This window comes from Pongo pygmaeus, chromosome 8 (genome assembly GCF_028885625.2).
Source record: "Pongo pygmaeus isolate AG05252 chromosome 8, NHGRI_mPonPyg2-v2.0_pri, whole genome shotgun sequence".
Classification (NCBI taxonomy): domain Eukaryota; kingdom Metazoa; phylum Chordata; class Mammalia; order Primates; family Hominidae; genus Pongo; species Pongo pygmaeus.
In genome coordinates this window covers 52,247,870-52,261,539 of record NC_072381.2, presented here as the reverse complement: position 1 = coordinate 52,261,539, position 13,670 = coordinate 52,247,870, and the positions used below count along the sequence as shown (strand labels likewise).

The 13,670-nt window shown below is 55.4% G+C and overlaps 1 protein-coding gene across 2 annotated transcripts; it reads right to left on the bottom strand.

The window, feature by feature from the left end:
* Positions 1 to 1,617: 1,617 nt before the first annotated feature.
* Positions 1,618 to 10,671, bottom strand: LOC129006274 (NUT family member 2D-like). 2 transcript variants are annotated; one of them, XM_054435817.1, is made up of 7 exons: positions 10,557 to 10,587; positions 7,800 to 8,499; positions 5,715 to 5,843; positions 4,603 to 4,742; positions 3,778 to 4,160; positions 3,180 to 3,296; positions 1,618 to 1,656 (listed from the first exon to the last, which is right to left on the bottom strand). In XM_054435817.1, exons 1-7 carry the CDS (start codon positions 10,570 to 10,572, stop codon positions 1,618 to 1,620), a joined length of 1,524 nt encoding a protein of 507 aa, XP_054291792.1. In that variant the 5' UTR covers positions 10,573 to 10,587. The 2 variants fall into 2 exon arrangements, with proteins under 2 accessions (XP_054291792.1, XP_054291791.1); XM_054435816.1 differs by lacking the exon at positions 1,618 to 1,656 and adding an exon at positions 1,799 to 2,847 and having other exon boundaries at positions 10,557 to 10,671.
* Positions 10,672 to 13,670: the final 2,999 nt, after the last annotated feature.

The following is a 13,670-nucleotide window of genomic DNA, read 5'->3' as shown; positions in this document are numbered from 1 at the left end:
TAGACAACAGCCAGTGGGGTAACCAGCAGGAGCCCCAAGGTGTCACTTTCACCCTTAGGTGAGGAAGTCGGCTGGGCACCCACACACGCCAGAGTATGGACCACGTTCCCTTCAAACACGGCTCACTTAACATTCCTAAACCCTGCAAAGGGGCAGTGCTACCTTATCTCCTGAGGATGGCCCTGAATGTAGAGGAGTCACAGGAGCTGCCCACATCACCCACCAGTGACTCTTCACTCCCCACATTTTCCCCAAGGGCCTGATGTGCACTGAGCTGGGGAAGACCTGCCAAGATAAACTCTCCTTCCTAAAGGCCACAGAAGATGGCAGGACTCCGACACTGCCCACATCGAGCAGAAGGGATGGGGCAGAGGGGCATCTGTCCGGCTGACTGCTGTGTTCTGTGGGCGGATGGGGCCAGAGAGGACCCAAACATGGCTCCCTTTGTCACTTGGCCGAGGGGCCAGGCCACCGTGTACCAGACAGCTTTGCCACAACAGCCTCTGCTGCTGGGCCAGCCCCCAGCACCATGACCACAGCTCTGCGTGCAGGCAGTGCTGGGACAGGTGCCCTGGCAGTCACAGGGGTCCTGAGCCAATAAGGGCCCTGGGGGAGGAATCAGAACTCAGACTGTAGAGAAGAAGATTTTGGCCAGGAGGGAACCAGGGTGGGTGCTGGGTCCTGCCCATGCTGGGATCTGAGATTCTAAGAGGTGGGTTAGGTGTAAAAGGGGCAGAAGTTGGCCCACGGGGTGAGAGGAGTTCAGCAGAGATTGGGAGGACAGGACAACCTGGGGAAGAGCAGAGTGTCCTCCCCAGCCTCGGTTCCTCTCCTGATGCAGTCCTCATCTCACTCATAGACTCTGGAAGTCTCCCTTTGGTGAACACCTAGCCCCCGACTCCCAGGGCACTTCCCAGACAGCCGATGCCACATCCCAGGCAGCCCCTGCTCTGCCCTTGGGGTCTGTGCCTGGCAGAAGGGCGGCTGACCCTCAGCCCCTCTCAGCCTGGGCCCCAGCTCCTCCTGGCCCTAGAACCAGCAGACACACCCACTCTGCACCTGGTGACTGGTCATGCTTGTTCCCATTGGTGATGGTGTGTTGGGAGGGAACTGTTTTAGATACCAATGTAAATCTGTGTCTACATCAATTCCACATGAGTTCAGTCCTCATATGGGAAGGGAATCATAGCTGTGGGGGGCTCCATGCAGGACCTTGAGGTCCTGGAGGCCAGTCCCTGTGGCCACAGCAAGAAGCATCTGCTTCAGCTAGTTGGACAAGACTCTCTCCTGCCCAGAAACAGGCAGAGGGACTTCCCCTGCTCCCCACCCATCGTCGTATCCCAAACACACCCGTGTGGACAGTCACCTCAACGTCTCCTCTCAGCCCAGTGCCCGTGCTCTTCCTGATGAGGGTTAAGCAGGAGCAGCCTCCTTTCCCCATGTTCACGTTGCAGGCGGCTGCCTTCTCCTCAGCTCCCACCAAGCAGAACAAGAGCCAGCCAGCTCTCTCCAATCCCAGGACTTTCCAGGGATGCTGATAATGATGGGAGGCCCCAAGAAGCCTCCCTAAAGCAGGCAGGGCCTTGTGAGTGGGTGGTGGGAGGGATCAGGGCTTCGTCAGCATCTATCAGTCCCTGGAGCATCTGAAGGGGCTCCCTACGCCAGGAGGAAAGAGTGGGGCCGGCCCCTGTGGGTTCCCAGAGCCTGGCATCTGCCAGTTCCTCTGCCCTCCCTCACAGACACCCTCCACGGAGCAGCACAGCACCGAGGACAGAGGCAGCAGCCCCGAGAGCATTTTCCAACACAACTACATTTATTCACATTTACACACGAGGCCCCCAATGCACTGCTTCCCACCCCCACTCCCCAGCCCCTTCCCCCCAGACCCTCCCTTCCTGCCCTCCCCGTTCAGCCACCCTCTCCCTCCCCTCCCTCCCCTACCCTCCAAAGCTAAGGCCCAGCAAGATCAGCACTGGGGGAGAAGAAGCTTTTGACTGCTTTGGGGCATCGGATGCCAGAGCCCCATCCTTGGGGATTGGCCCCAGAGAGCCTGCCCAGAAGCCCCTACTGGCTACAATGCTGCTTCTTCTTCCTGGAGACCAAGGGGTCACCCTTTCTCTTTCGAGACTGTGAGGGCTCACCCATCCCCCAAGTCAGGAATTGCTCCCCAGAGACCCTGAGCCCAGGCCCTGGGTGGGGTGTCCTTTCAGCAGGGGACGGGCTTCCAAAGAGAGGTTGCTTCTTGGACTTCGTGGCAGGAGAGGGTGCTAGGCTGAGGCCTCTTCTCTGAGCAGATGGGGACTGATGAGTTCCCTGGGGTCCCCACTTTTCTGGGCTGAGAAGGCCTGAGGCAGGGACAGGGCTCTGGGGTAGCCACCAGGGCAGAAGCTTGTGCTGGGAACCCAAGAGGAAGGCCAGGCTGGGGAGCTCCTCCTCCTCACTTGATCCCTGAGCCAGCCCATGTGACTCCCGGACAGGAGACCCTCCAGGGAGATCCAAGGCATCCTTGCTCCCCAGGCCAGGGCTGGTGGGTCTGTGGTCCTGGGGAGGAGAGGTTGGCCAGGCAGCCCTCAGCCCAGGGGAATCCTGACATCCCAAAAGCACAACAGAGTCTTTGGACCTGGCCATGCCAGTGTGTGCTCTGCCTCGTCCCTGAGGGTCCCGGGCAGCCTTCTGGGGTGGGCAGGTTTCCATGCCAACCCCTTGCTGGGGGTCAGGGATGTCTCTCTCTGCTCCTTGGCCAGCTGCAAACTTAGAAGAACTTGAGTCCAACCGAGCCGTGCTACGACCAGGGGCTGCCCTCGTATGCTGTTTCTCCTTCAAAGTTAGGAGGCGCTTCTCCACTAGCTGCGGGAGGAAAGGGGGCACTTACTGGCACTGCCCCAGGTGTGAGCAGGGCCCAGGGTGGTGGAGACCAGGGCACTTGGGCGGCAGGCAGGGAAGCCTGAGGCAGCTGGGCTTTATGTCAAAGAGAGAGGGTGTGGCTCTGCCGGGCATCCCGTTGGGCCTCACCGCAGCTTGCATGCTGACTCCCCTCCCTGGCTCCTGTCCATCCTACTCCCTCTGACCCTGCATCTTCCCACTCCAGAGCGGTTCCCCAAGAAGCCAGGCATCCCCGGGGGGGGGATTAGACAATCAGGTGGGCCCTGTGTGCCGGGTCCCTCCTGCCCCTGGGGTACCTGGGCAAGGGTGAGTCCTTCCTCCTGCTCCAGCTCCTGGCTTAGAGCCAAGAAATCCATCTGTGGATCTGGGGAAAGCAATTCTTCCAGGAATCGGGGGTGAATGACGGCCTCCACCTGGAAACAGAAGGAAGAAGGCATGAGCTTCCTGGGCAGGGAGTAACCTGGAGCCAAGGACACCCGGAGGAGATGCAGAAAGCAGCAAGCGCCCCATCTCCACCCTCCTGGGGCTGTCTCATATCATGGTGACCACCAGCTACAGACACAGACCACAGACCTGGTAGCATACACACACACAGACAGAGACACACAAACCACACACAGACACACAAACAGACCCACATATGACACAGGAAAAGACACAGACACAGGTAAGGTACACACTCCACACTCACACCCGCACAGACACACAAAGACACACAGTAACAAACCGCAGACACAAACACACAGCAACACACAGACACACACAATCACATACACAGACACTCAAATCCATGGAAATACACACACTGCTGAGTAGCGAAGGAACAGAGTTTAATTCCAAGGACCTGGGAGTGCCACCCCCTAGAATCCAGCAGACCCCAGCACTCCAGCCCACCTTGGTGACGAAGTCTTTCTGGGAACACAGCTTGTCAATGTAGCTCAGGAGGCCCGGGTCTGGGGGCGTCCAGTCCTCTTCCCGTGGCTGCTTCACTTTGCCCTCTTCCCGTTGTTTCTTGGGCTCCCCCGTGGCCCCGAGGGAAGGCCCTAGCAGTTCCTCCATGATGTCCATGTACTCCTGCACCACTTCTGGGGGGATCTCCTCAGGGACCTTTGTCTCTGCTGGCCTCTGGGGCCTGGGTGGTGGTAGGCGGGCCTTGGTCTCTGCTCGTCGGTGGGGCTGGGGTGGTGGCAGGCGGGCCTTGGTCACTGGCCTCTGGGGCCTGGGTGGTGGCAGGCAGGCAGTCGGGGCCTCGGGGCCGGCCTTGCTGGGAAGGTACACTGAGGCAGAGAGGGAGGAGTATGGGCGTGGTGAGGGCCGCTCCTCCTGCTTGCAACACACAGGGGAGGGCAGGGCTTGGAGATGTGAAGTGGGTCCCAGCTGGGTCAGGTCCACCTTAACCACAGCGCCCCCGGAGGAGGCAGGAGGGGCACATCTGAGACAGCATCGCTTGGGAGGAAGTTTGGAGCCACCAATGTGCCCTGTACTCTCCCCACTCATCCCTGCTTCCTGGGCAAAGCATATGTGGACTTTTGGACAGGAGAGGGGAGAGAGTAGCTAGGAAACTCGACCAAGTCAATACCCAACATATGCTCCCAGAAACTGTCCTGTTGGAGGGAGCAAATCCCCCTCTTGAAGGGAAGCATGGGGTGTGGGGACAGTGGCCTCCCTTGGCCCCTTTGGTCTTTGCCGTGGCTCCTGTGGGAATGTGGGAAGCCATACCTGGCTGCTTGACCACCTCAGGGGCCGGGGGTCCTCGAGGTTCAAGCCTCGGTGTGGCTGGAGGAGGCAGGCACTGGGGCCCCTTCATCCATTGTGATTTCTGAATCTGCATCTCCTCCTCAGCCTCAAACTCCAGGAACCTGGCGGTGAAGGAGGCCCAGGCTGTGCTGAGAGGGTCCAGGTCCCCTCCACCCAGGACCAGGCAGCGACCAAGGGCAGGGATGGGAGGGAGTGCCTCGGGTGGGCTGTCCAGGCCCTCACTGTGTCCCATTCCCCAGTCCCAGGAGGAAGCTGCTCCCAGAGTTCTGGGCTCACCCTCCCTCACTCGGCCCCTGCAGAGCCCATGGCATCAATGGGGCTTCCTGACTCAAGTCAGGGCCACGAGGTCCAGGAGGGTCCCGGGGGACCCCTCCTCCAGGTTTCAGCTGGCCAGGGGTGGGGTGTATGGCAGAAGGCATCAGGGATGATGCCCAGATGCAGGAGTCCTGAGGCTAGGACTGTGGGCCCCCGAAAGATAACCCAGGGGCACGAGGCCTGGGAGACCCCAGGTCAGGAGGAAGCAAAAGCTGAGCCCAGAGAACAGGGCCCCTTTCCCCTGAGGCTGCTGTCTGTCTGTCTGTCTTCATGGAGGGGACTGCCCAGGAGCAAAGGCAGTCAGGCCAGAGATAGGTCTCATGGTGTCCCGGGCACAGGTCTCCCCAACCCAACTCCCTGGCCAGGCTGGGATGGGAGAAAACTGACTTCTGGCCACTGCTGTGAGGAGCCTGCACCCCACTCTTGTCTATAGTCACTAGTGCCCCTTCTCCCCATCCCCACAGCTGGAGGTGACCCACTTTGGGCTGTGATGCTGGCTGCTCCTGCCATGACCTCCAGTGTCAAGGCAGGGATGGCCCCAGGCCAGGCAGGGGGTGCTTCCCAATAGGGCAGGACAGAGACCCCAGAGCACTCTAGGTGGCAGGAGCAGCTTCCTGAGGGAGCCAGGGGCCCAGAGTGTCCTGGGTTTGTCCACACCCTCCTCATACTCCACGTTGAGAAGCCACCATGGCCACCGGACCTCTGTCATTCACTCTCACCCTGCCACGCGGGCCCTGCTCCGAGGACCCCAGACTCACTTCTCTGCTATCTCGTAGAATATCATCCGGTCAAAGTTGCTCGTGTGCTGCCATTCCCGCATGGACCGCCACAGTCCCTCCTCCAGGGTCATGGTGGGCTTCCACCGGGCCAGGGATCGGAGAACTGGGCTGTAAACCAGTGCAGTCAGTCTCAGCCTATAAGCCCACCCTTCATCCCAAGCCCACCTGGTCCCAACACCTGGCCCCTGTCCTCCCCACACCTGTCCTGCCATCTGTTCCTGTCCTGTTCTCCCCCATGTGGGCTCCTCAGGCCCCAGGACACACCCCCAAGATCAAACATCAACACAAGCTACCAAGTGGCCTTTCCGACTGCCCCTCGAGTCCTCAGTGTTGAGAAGTGGACTCAGTACTATGGGTGGAACATGTGTGTCCCCAACATTCCTGTGCTGAAGCCCTCAGCACCAGTGTGTCAGTATTTGGAGGCAATCAGGGTTAGAGCAGGTCATGAGCGTGGGTCCCAGTCATGGAATCCAAGCTCTGATAAGGGCAGGAGGAGACGCCAGGGCTCTTGCTCTCAGCCACGAGGAGACACAGCCAGAGACAGCTCTCTCCAGCCAGGAGGAGGGCCCTGACCAGACACCCAATCTGCTGTCACCTTGATCTGGGACTTCTGGCCTCTGGAACTGGGAGACATGAATGTGTCTTGATAAAGCACCCGGTCTATGGGATTTGTTACGGCAGAGCCTGAGCTGACTGAGACAGTGTGCACACAGGATGACCTAGGGGCAAGGGTTAAAGTGCAGGTTCCAGGGCCCCAGGACTGAGCATTCAACTGGCTTCCTGGGGACTCTGGAGCAAGGCAGCCCCTGGGGATGTAGCCTCAGGGCCCTGGAGCATGAGGAGCAGGAGCACACGTCCAGAACCAAAGCGGAGTGGTGTCTATGCCACTGCAGCAGCAGGTCCAGATTCCACATTCCCACAAGAGCCATGGCAAAGGCCTGTGAGCCTGGGGCAGCTCCACTCCAAGAATCAGGGTCCCCAGTGCACCCAGACTCTGCTCCAAGGGGGAATGCAACCAGTTCCAGGGTGCGGGAACAGCGAGATTTTTGGGGATGAAGATGGGGCCACCTTCCACCTACACCCCAGGCAGGGGACTTCCCTAGGGGAACGGCCAGTGTGTCGCACGGTGGATGTGCTCAAGCTCCCGTTTGCTCGTCAGTGGGAAACACAGGGTGACAGAGGTGCCGCAGGGTGGAGAGAGGCAGGGACTGGGAATGAAACCACAAACTCTCCCAGATGCTGACGTTGCTGCCTCACAGCCACCACAGTCCATGGCCCTGGGCTGCTGGGCTTGAGGTGCACTCAGAGCTGTCACTGGAGCCCGTGGCTTTGGGGAGTGCTCTCCTAGATGGCCTAGTCCTGATAATGATAGTAATGGGGACAGCAATCATAATTGCTATCATGTAATGTGTCATAGCATGTGCCAGGCACTGTGCTATGCATGTCATATGTGAGCTCAAGTCATCTCTTCGCCATCATCTGAATGAAGCATCATTGTCCCTTTTTCTAGGAGGGATTGAGGGTGAAGATGCAAATATCTGCCTGGCATCGACCCCAGTGCGGGGCCCAAGATCATCCCCCTGTGCAGGCTCCACCACCACTGTGCTAACTGAACCTTGGTAGAACTGCGGGCACGTGCCAGGTTCCTGCTGGGCCCTGCAGCTCCTCCCCCCAGCCCCATGTGAGGTGCTCCTGACCATCAATACTGGGTTAAAGGGGAGGCACTGGAGTGTGTACTCAAAGACCTAAACCCAAACCGTAGCTCACGTCACACCAGGAACCCTCTCTGACCTGGTTCTTCTGTAAACATTTTTGTGAAAATTATTGAAAGTAAGGATTGGCTGGACTCATGGGACAGTGACGGGCAGTTGAGATGAGGCCCCTGACAGTCTGTCCTGAGCCACAGCCAGATTAATATTGTTGAAAATGTATCTTCCCATAGTGCAACCCATCACTCTCACAACCGCCCTGCAAGCTCCCCTGAACAGCGTGACCTCCCGTCCATCCAGCAGCCTCTTTATGTGTGAGCTGCAAGATCAGCTCCAATGCCCCAAGGACACTCACATGAGGAAGCACGAAAGTGCTTCGGTGTCGGGACTCTGGGGAAGGTGCCTCCGGGCCAGGGGCTTGTAGTGCTGCCAGAGTCGGAAGTTCTCATAGACACTCTTAGGGTTACAGGAGTCATCTGGCGGGGCCTTGGCCTGGGAGGAAGCCAGGCTGCCCTCTCCATGAGTCCCTTGTTGCCATGGCCCAGCATTCCCTTGGGACACGATGGGGGGCAACTGGGCAGCCGGTGGTGGTGGTGGTGGAAGAGGAAGGCCCTGGGACCAGCCTCCCTCACCGGCCTGGGTGCCCCCAACCACCTGGGGAGCCATAACAGGCACCACAGGAGCAGCTGCCAGGAGTAGGGGAGGTGGACACACGACACCTCCACAGACGGTGCCTGGAGCCTGCCAGATGAGGGGGGCCTGAGTTAGGACCAAGGTCTGCACCTGAGGGGCTTTCACAGGCCCCACCTCTGTCCCCATCTGGACAAAGACGTTGGAAGCCCCGGCCCCACTCGGGCCGTGGCCATCCCGTCCTGCCACCAGAGGTGTGCTGGGGAAGGCAGACAGCACCAGAGGGCCGCCTGGAGGAACCCCTGCAGTCACAAGGGGCAGCCCGTGTGCTGGGCCGGGAGCGGGTGTGGTGAAGGGCAGAGCCGTGAACACAGACAGGGAGGTGCCAGGGTTCACGGTCATGCCCGGTCCCAGCACTGGGTATGCTGTGGAGACAAACGAAAGAGGTGAATGAGCTGGAGTCTCCAGGTCCACACTAGTCACTGGGGAATCAGAGGGGAGTCCCAACAGCTAAGGGCTTATGACAGGGAAACTCTGCAGCTTGCAAGTGTCCCTGAGTGTGCATCGGATGCTCTGTTCCTCCAAGGAGAGTCGCTCCACTAGAGAGCCTGGCCTCGGTCACCAAGACTCCCTAAACCCTGTCTCCCAAGAAGCAACAGCCAAGCCTTTGCTGCCTGAGGGTCTGCCTTGGGTGTCCCTGGCAGACTCTGTCAGCCTCACAGGCATCTCCCAAGCCATGGGTCAGGGATCAGTCTCTCAGCGGCTTGGTGGTCCTCAGCATGCTCAGCAACAGGTGAGGGGCCTACCCCAGGGCAATGGCTCGGCACTCAGAAGGCCGACAGGAAGCCAGAAGCTTCTGAATATTATGGCCCCATCTCCTCTTCAATCTTCCTTTTCCTGAAGCTCTTGTAAATCCCTTTCTTTTCTAGCTCAAACACAACAAAAGAAAACCACTGGATGGAAATCTTTCCCAAGCCAGCACCCTAGGAACCCTGAAGATAATCCATAACTCGTCACACCCAGCATGGAAGTGATTGTCCTGGCACCACCCACAGCAAGTGCTAAATAGGGGTCAGATTCAGGCCACCCTTTCCTCAGTACTAGATGGTCCCGGCTGCCACTCAGGAAGCTCTGTTCCCAGGGAGCAGATCTGAGAGGCAGTGGTGGAGTCCCCTGAGATAGTGTCACTGCATAGCCAGCAACAGCCACACACGATTAGAACACAGCCAGCAAATGGCAAGCAGCAGGGCTATCAGGGGAGGTGTCTAAGGATTTTCACAGCTGCTGGTCATGTTACAATAGGTAGTGGGACAAGGAGCCCATCTCTGGCCCTTCTTCTCCTTTGAGCTCCCAATAACTGAACATAGTGACCAACCAAGAACCAGGGGTTCTTGGGCCACGGGCCAGGTGAGGCAAAGTTGTCTGGAACTCATCCCTGTTCATTAGGACCTCATGCAGTCTCTAGTCAAGGGGAATAAGGGATACAGCACATGCACCTCAGCATTCAGGACACATATTCTAACTTGAATAATAATAATAAGAGAATCATCTTCCTATTTGTGTGCTACTCTCTTTCCTCTACTGAAAAGGAAACCAGCCTTTCCAGACCCTTCCACTGAGAACCAGCAAGAATCCACACCTGTCCCCTGTTCATGAGGTAGTATAAATGGAATAAGAGCAAATTCTTCATCTCCACAGTAACACAAAGTGCAGAGGATGGGCCATGAGCTAGCAGACAAGAGGAAATGGGTCTGAAGACCTGAGCTTCCACAAAAGGGCAAACAATTCAGAACAACTCAGGAAACCCAGGCCCTGTGTTGCCTGAACTTCCCCATCTGCCCCCACCCCTGTTAAATCAAAGCCAACAGCTACCTGAACTGATGGAGAAGCCATGTCTGGGGAGGGAGCTGAGAGGCTCTGGGCTGTGGCAGTTACAGTAGCCCCCAGCCTCACCCACCCAGAGGCTGTCACTACATGCTCTGTCACAGCCAACCTACCCAACAGTTTTCTGGCTGAGACCACTTCTCCCCACTCCTCCCTAAGATCTAGAAAATTCCAGTCCAAATCCCTCTGAACACTATGGAAGGGCACCTTCCAGGTGCCTGAAGACACGGCACAGGGTTTGGGCTTGCCTGTCATCCTCCAGGGGCCACCAGCACAACATGATCCCACCACTCCCTACAAACACACAATGACGTGACCTGTCTCCTTCTAGAAAGGATCAATCCATCCACTCCATCCTTTCCCCTACATGGTGTATTCCCCCAGGCATCTTGGTCCACCTCTAAGGAGCCGTCCTCCCTAACCACAGACTCAGGGTGCCATGGCCATCCCCAGGTGTGGTGTCCTTTGGGACATCCAGTCCTCCCTCCCTCCTTAACAGCAGCCCTATCAACTGTCCCCAGGGGCAGTGTCAAATTTGAATTCCCAAGGAGTTGAGGCATGGCAGACTCGGATAATGCCCCCATCCCTACAGGCTCACCTCCATTTGAAGCCATCTCCTCAGGCTGGGCACTGACAATCGCTGTCTGGCAGTTTCCACAATGAGAAAAGTCAAGGGTAGGACCCAGAGAGTGACCTGGCTCAGCAGTTGCTCCTGAGTCCAGTGGAGCAGGTAAAATTTGAATGTAAATAGGTTTAGAACATAGGACCCCAGACATTCTGCAGAGGGGGAGGGGCAGTGGGCAGCTGGTAGAGGTGGGGGACATTCTGTGAGGGGCTTCGGCCATTAGGCAAGAACCTGAGTTTCCTTTCCAACTGGACGGCAGCAACAGAGATGGCGTGTGCCTCTTTAGGCAACTTTTAAATTGTCCTTTTGACTCACAGCAAAACTTCTACCTCATGTCCTCTTTACTTCCATTCTTTATCAACAGACCTACTTTTGTGCCAATCAACCCATGCTCCTTCCCACTTTGGCTCTTTCCCACTCTTGATGAATTTCAACGAGGGCTGCACTTCATGAACAAAATTCAGAACACGTTTTCAGTCTGAGAAACACAGGGGTTCTTAGGAAGGCAAGGGGACTGGGTGTTTGAAATCAGGATGGTCTCAGCCGATCCAGGCTATTAGGTGGCTGTGTGCTCATCATTGTTTAGGAAGCAATCCTTGTGCCCCCAGGTCGTGTATGTTGCTGGAATCTCTGTCCACACCAGCAGGCCAGCCTTACTTCCCATCTCCTTTGCTGGAAAGCCTCAATCCAGGAAAGAGTGGCTATGCGACCTACAGCACCGAGACCAGAAATCCTTTCATTTTGTTTCCCAGCATATTGTGCTGGTGTTAAATGTTTATTTTTTATCTTTTGAATGATTTTAATTTAACCAAGCAGTACTTTTCATGGCTTCAAATTCAAACTGTGCACAGTGGAATAGGCAATGACCAGCCTTCTTCCCATCTCTTTTCCCTGGCCACCACATTTTCTTTCCTGGAGGAAACAAGTGTTATCTGATTGTTTCTCATCTTCACTGAAACACATCCTGGCTGGCCTCTCTCAGCTCACTGTTGGCCTCACCTTCACCATACATTCTTGCTGTTTGGAATCCAGTGTCATCGCATGTGGTTCTCTGCATGGGAATTATTATAGCCTATCTTCAAAAAAAACTTCATTCTCATTTCCACACTGAGAATCACTGTCCATTTATTAGTGTCAAAATGACAGGAAAGAGCACCCATGTTCTGTGTTGTGGACATTGGAGTGTTAGGAAACTGGTCAAAGGAGATAAGGAGTACTCAGAGCACAGCAGCAAAATTTCTGACACACACATCACTGCCTGCTGGGCAGGGTAATTTTGCACGATGGGAGGGTGTTGGGGAAGGGAAGAGACCTTCAGCCAGACCGGTGCACACTGCGAACATTCACTGAAACACACTCTGTTGGAACTTACGAAGCATTTGCCCCTTTTGAAGACATTTGGACTCAAGAGGGCAGAGTTGCAGAAAAATGTAACAGGGGCCACACTGCAGGGGCAGGTGGTGGATTGCAAGTCTCAAGCCCAGGGTTCTCCCCTCCTTGCCCCAGTTGTGTGAGAAGGTCATTTCCTAACTCCTGTCTAATATCCCCATGAGTTCTTGGTTTTGTCCCAACTCTAAACCTGAACGGTCCAGCAAGCATTTCTATGAAATGCCTCCACAGTGGCCACTGGGAGGGGAGTGACCTCCATGCAGTGACTGCCTGTCTGGGTGCTCCCAGGCCTTTTGTCCTCTGAGACAGAACTGTGTACTTACATGCAGCCCTCTTCTGCTGTGCAACTCTACCTCGATCTTAGCTGAGAAGATCAACGGAGAGCAATTCAAGCAAAATCATGGTAAACTTACCAAAACAAAACAAAACCAAACAAACCATAAACACTTTGGAGATCTTTCTGAGGACTTGATCTTTTATCACGGGGCAAACTTAAATGATTTTCAATCAATAACTTCATCTAAGAGGGATGTTGAAGCAAAATATCATACTCAGATACTGAAGAAGGGCAGAATTCTTGGTAGCTTCCTCCCTTGTCAAGTCAGTCAACCGATGCTTTCTCAAGATTCTCACACATGGCTTTGATATAGGATTTGAATGAGTCTTTTTTGATATAGGATTTGAATGAGCCAGTGATACAAAAACTATACTGTGGAACAGTGTCTTGTCTTAATTCTGCAATTGCTTCTGTACATATTTGAAGTCCTAGACCCCAGGAGGAGAGACAATCAAATTAACCAAAGGTAATTTGTGAAGACTGGCCATGGGAGGTGGTGGCTAAAAGTCCTCCAGCCCCTGCTCTCTGAGCATCCCCACAGAAACTCCTGGGCCGCACTGACTGCTGAGAAAGAACATCTCAGGGCTTGGATCCCCTGTTCAGAGGACACATGCTCTTCCACCCAATCACGGAACAGTAGAGGAATGGCAGCTCCATGCTGTGTCCTGCAGAGCTCTCAGTCTCTGCACTTGAGGCCCTGGGCCTGCATAGAGGTGAAGGCTCTTCAGTGCTATCACGTGGAGACAGACGATAGGAATCCTGCAAATAAGCAGAAAGGATGTGACCATTAAACCTTCTTCTGAAGCTATTACAAACTCAAGTCAGTGAGTTGCTTCTCTACTAGCTTTTCATTGCCAACTGGAATGCTGCACTGTGTTGCAGAGTCAGGGGTGGGGGAGCCTGGAATTGTTCCCTTACTACCTGCTGCTTTATCGACTGAAATTGATCAAGGCTACAACCAAAACATTTCTAGAAATAATTTGAATGTGGTAGGAAAAACTCTGGGAATGGAGTCAGAAGAAAGTATATTTTGGAGTGTGTTTTCAGGACTAAAATTCTTTGCCAGAAATGTTCTTTAATGGAACCTCCAGACTGAGTAGGAAAATAGGGCATACTATTTTTTGAAACGCATGAGCAGGAATGAAATAAATGCCGTCCAAAGGGAATGCAGGACATTCAATTCGAGGATACTTTGCTTTAGGATAAACCCTCCAAAGGTAAACCTTTCAGCAAGGGTGTTACCTAAGTGCATGGACTGCAGGTTTGTATTACCGAAAATTAGGAGTGGTCATTGCCGATGTGCTGGTTTCTCAGAGGCACGGTCATGGAGGTTCCAATGAGGGGGCGTTGTCTGGACCCAG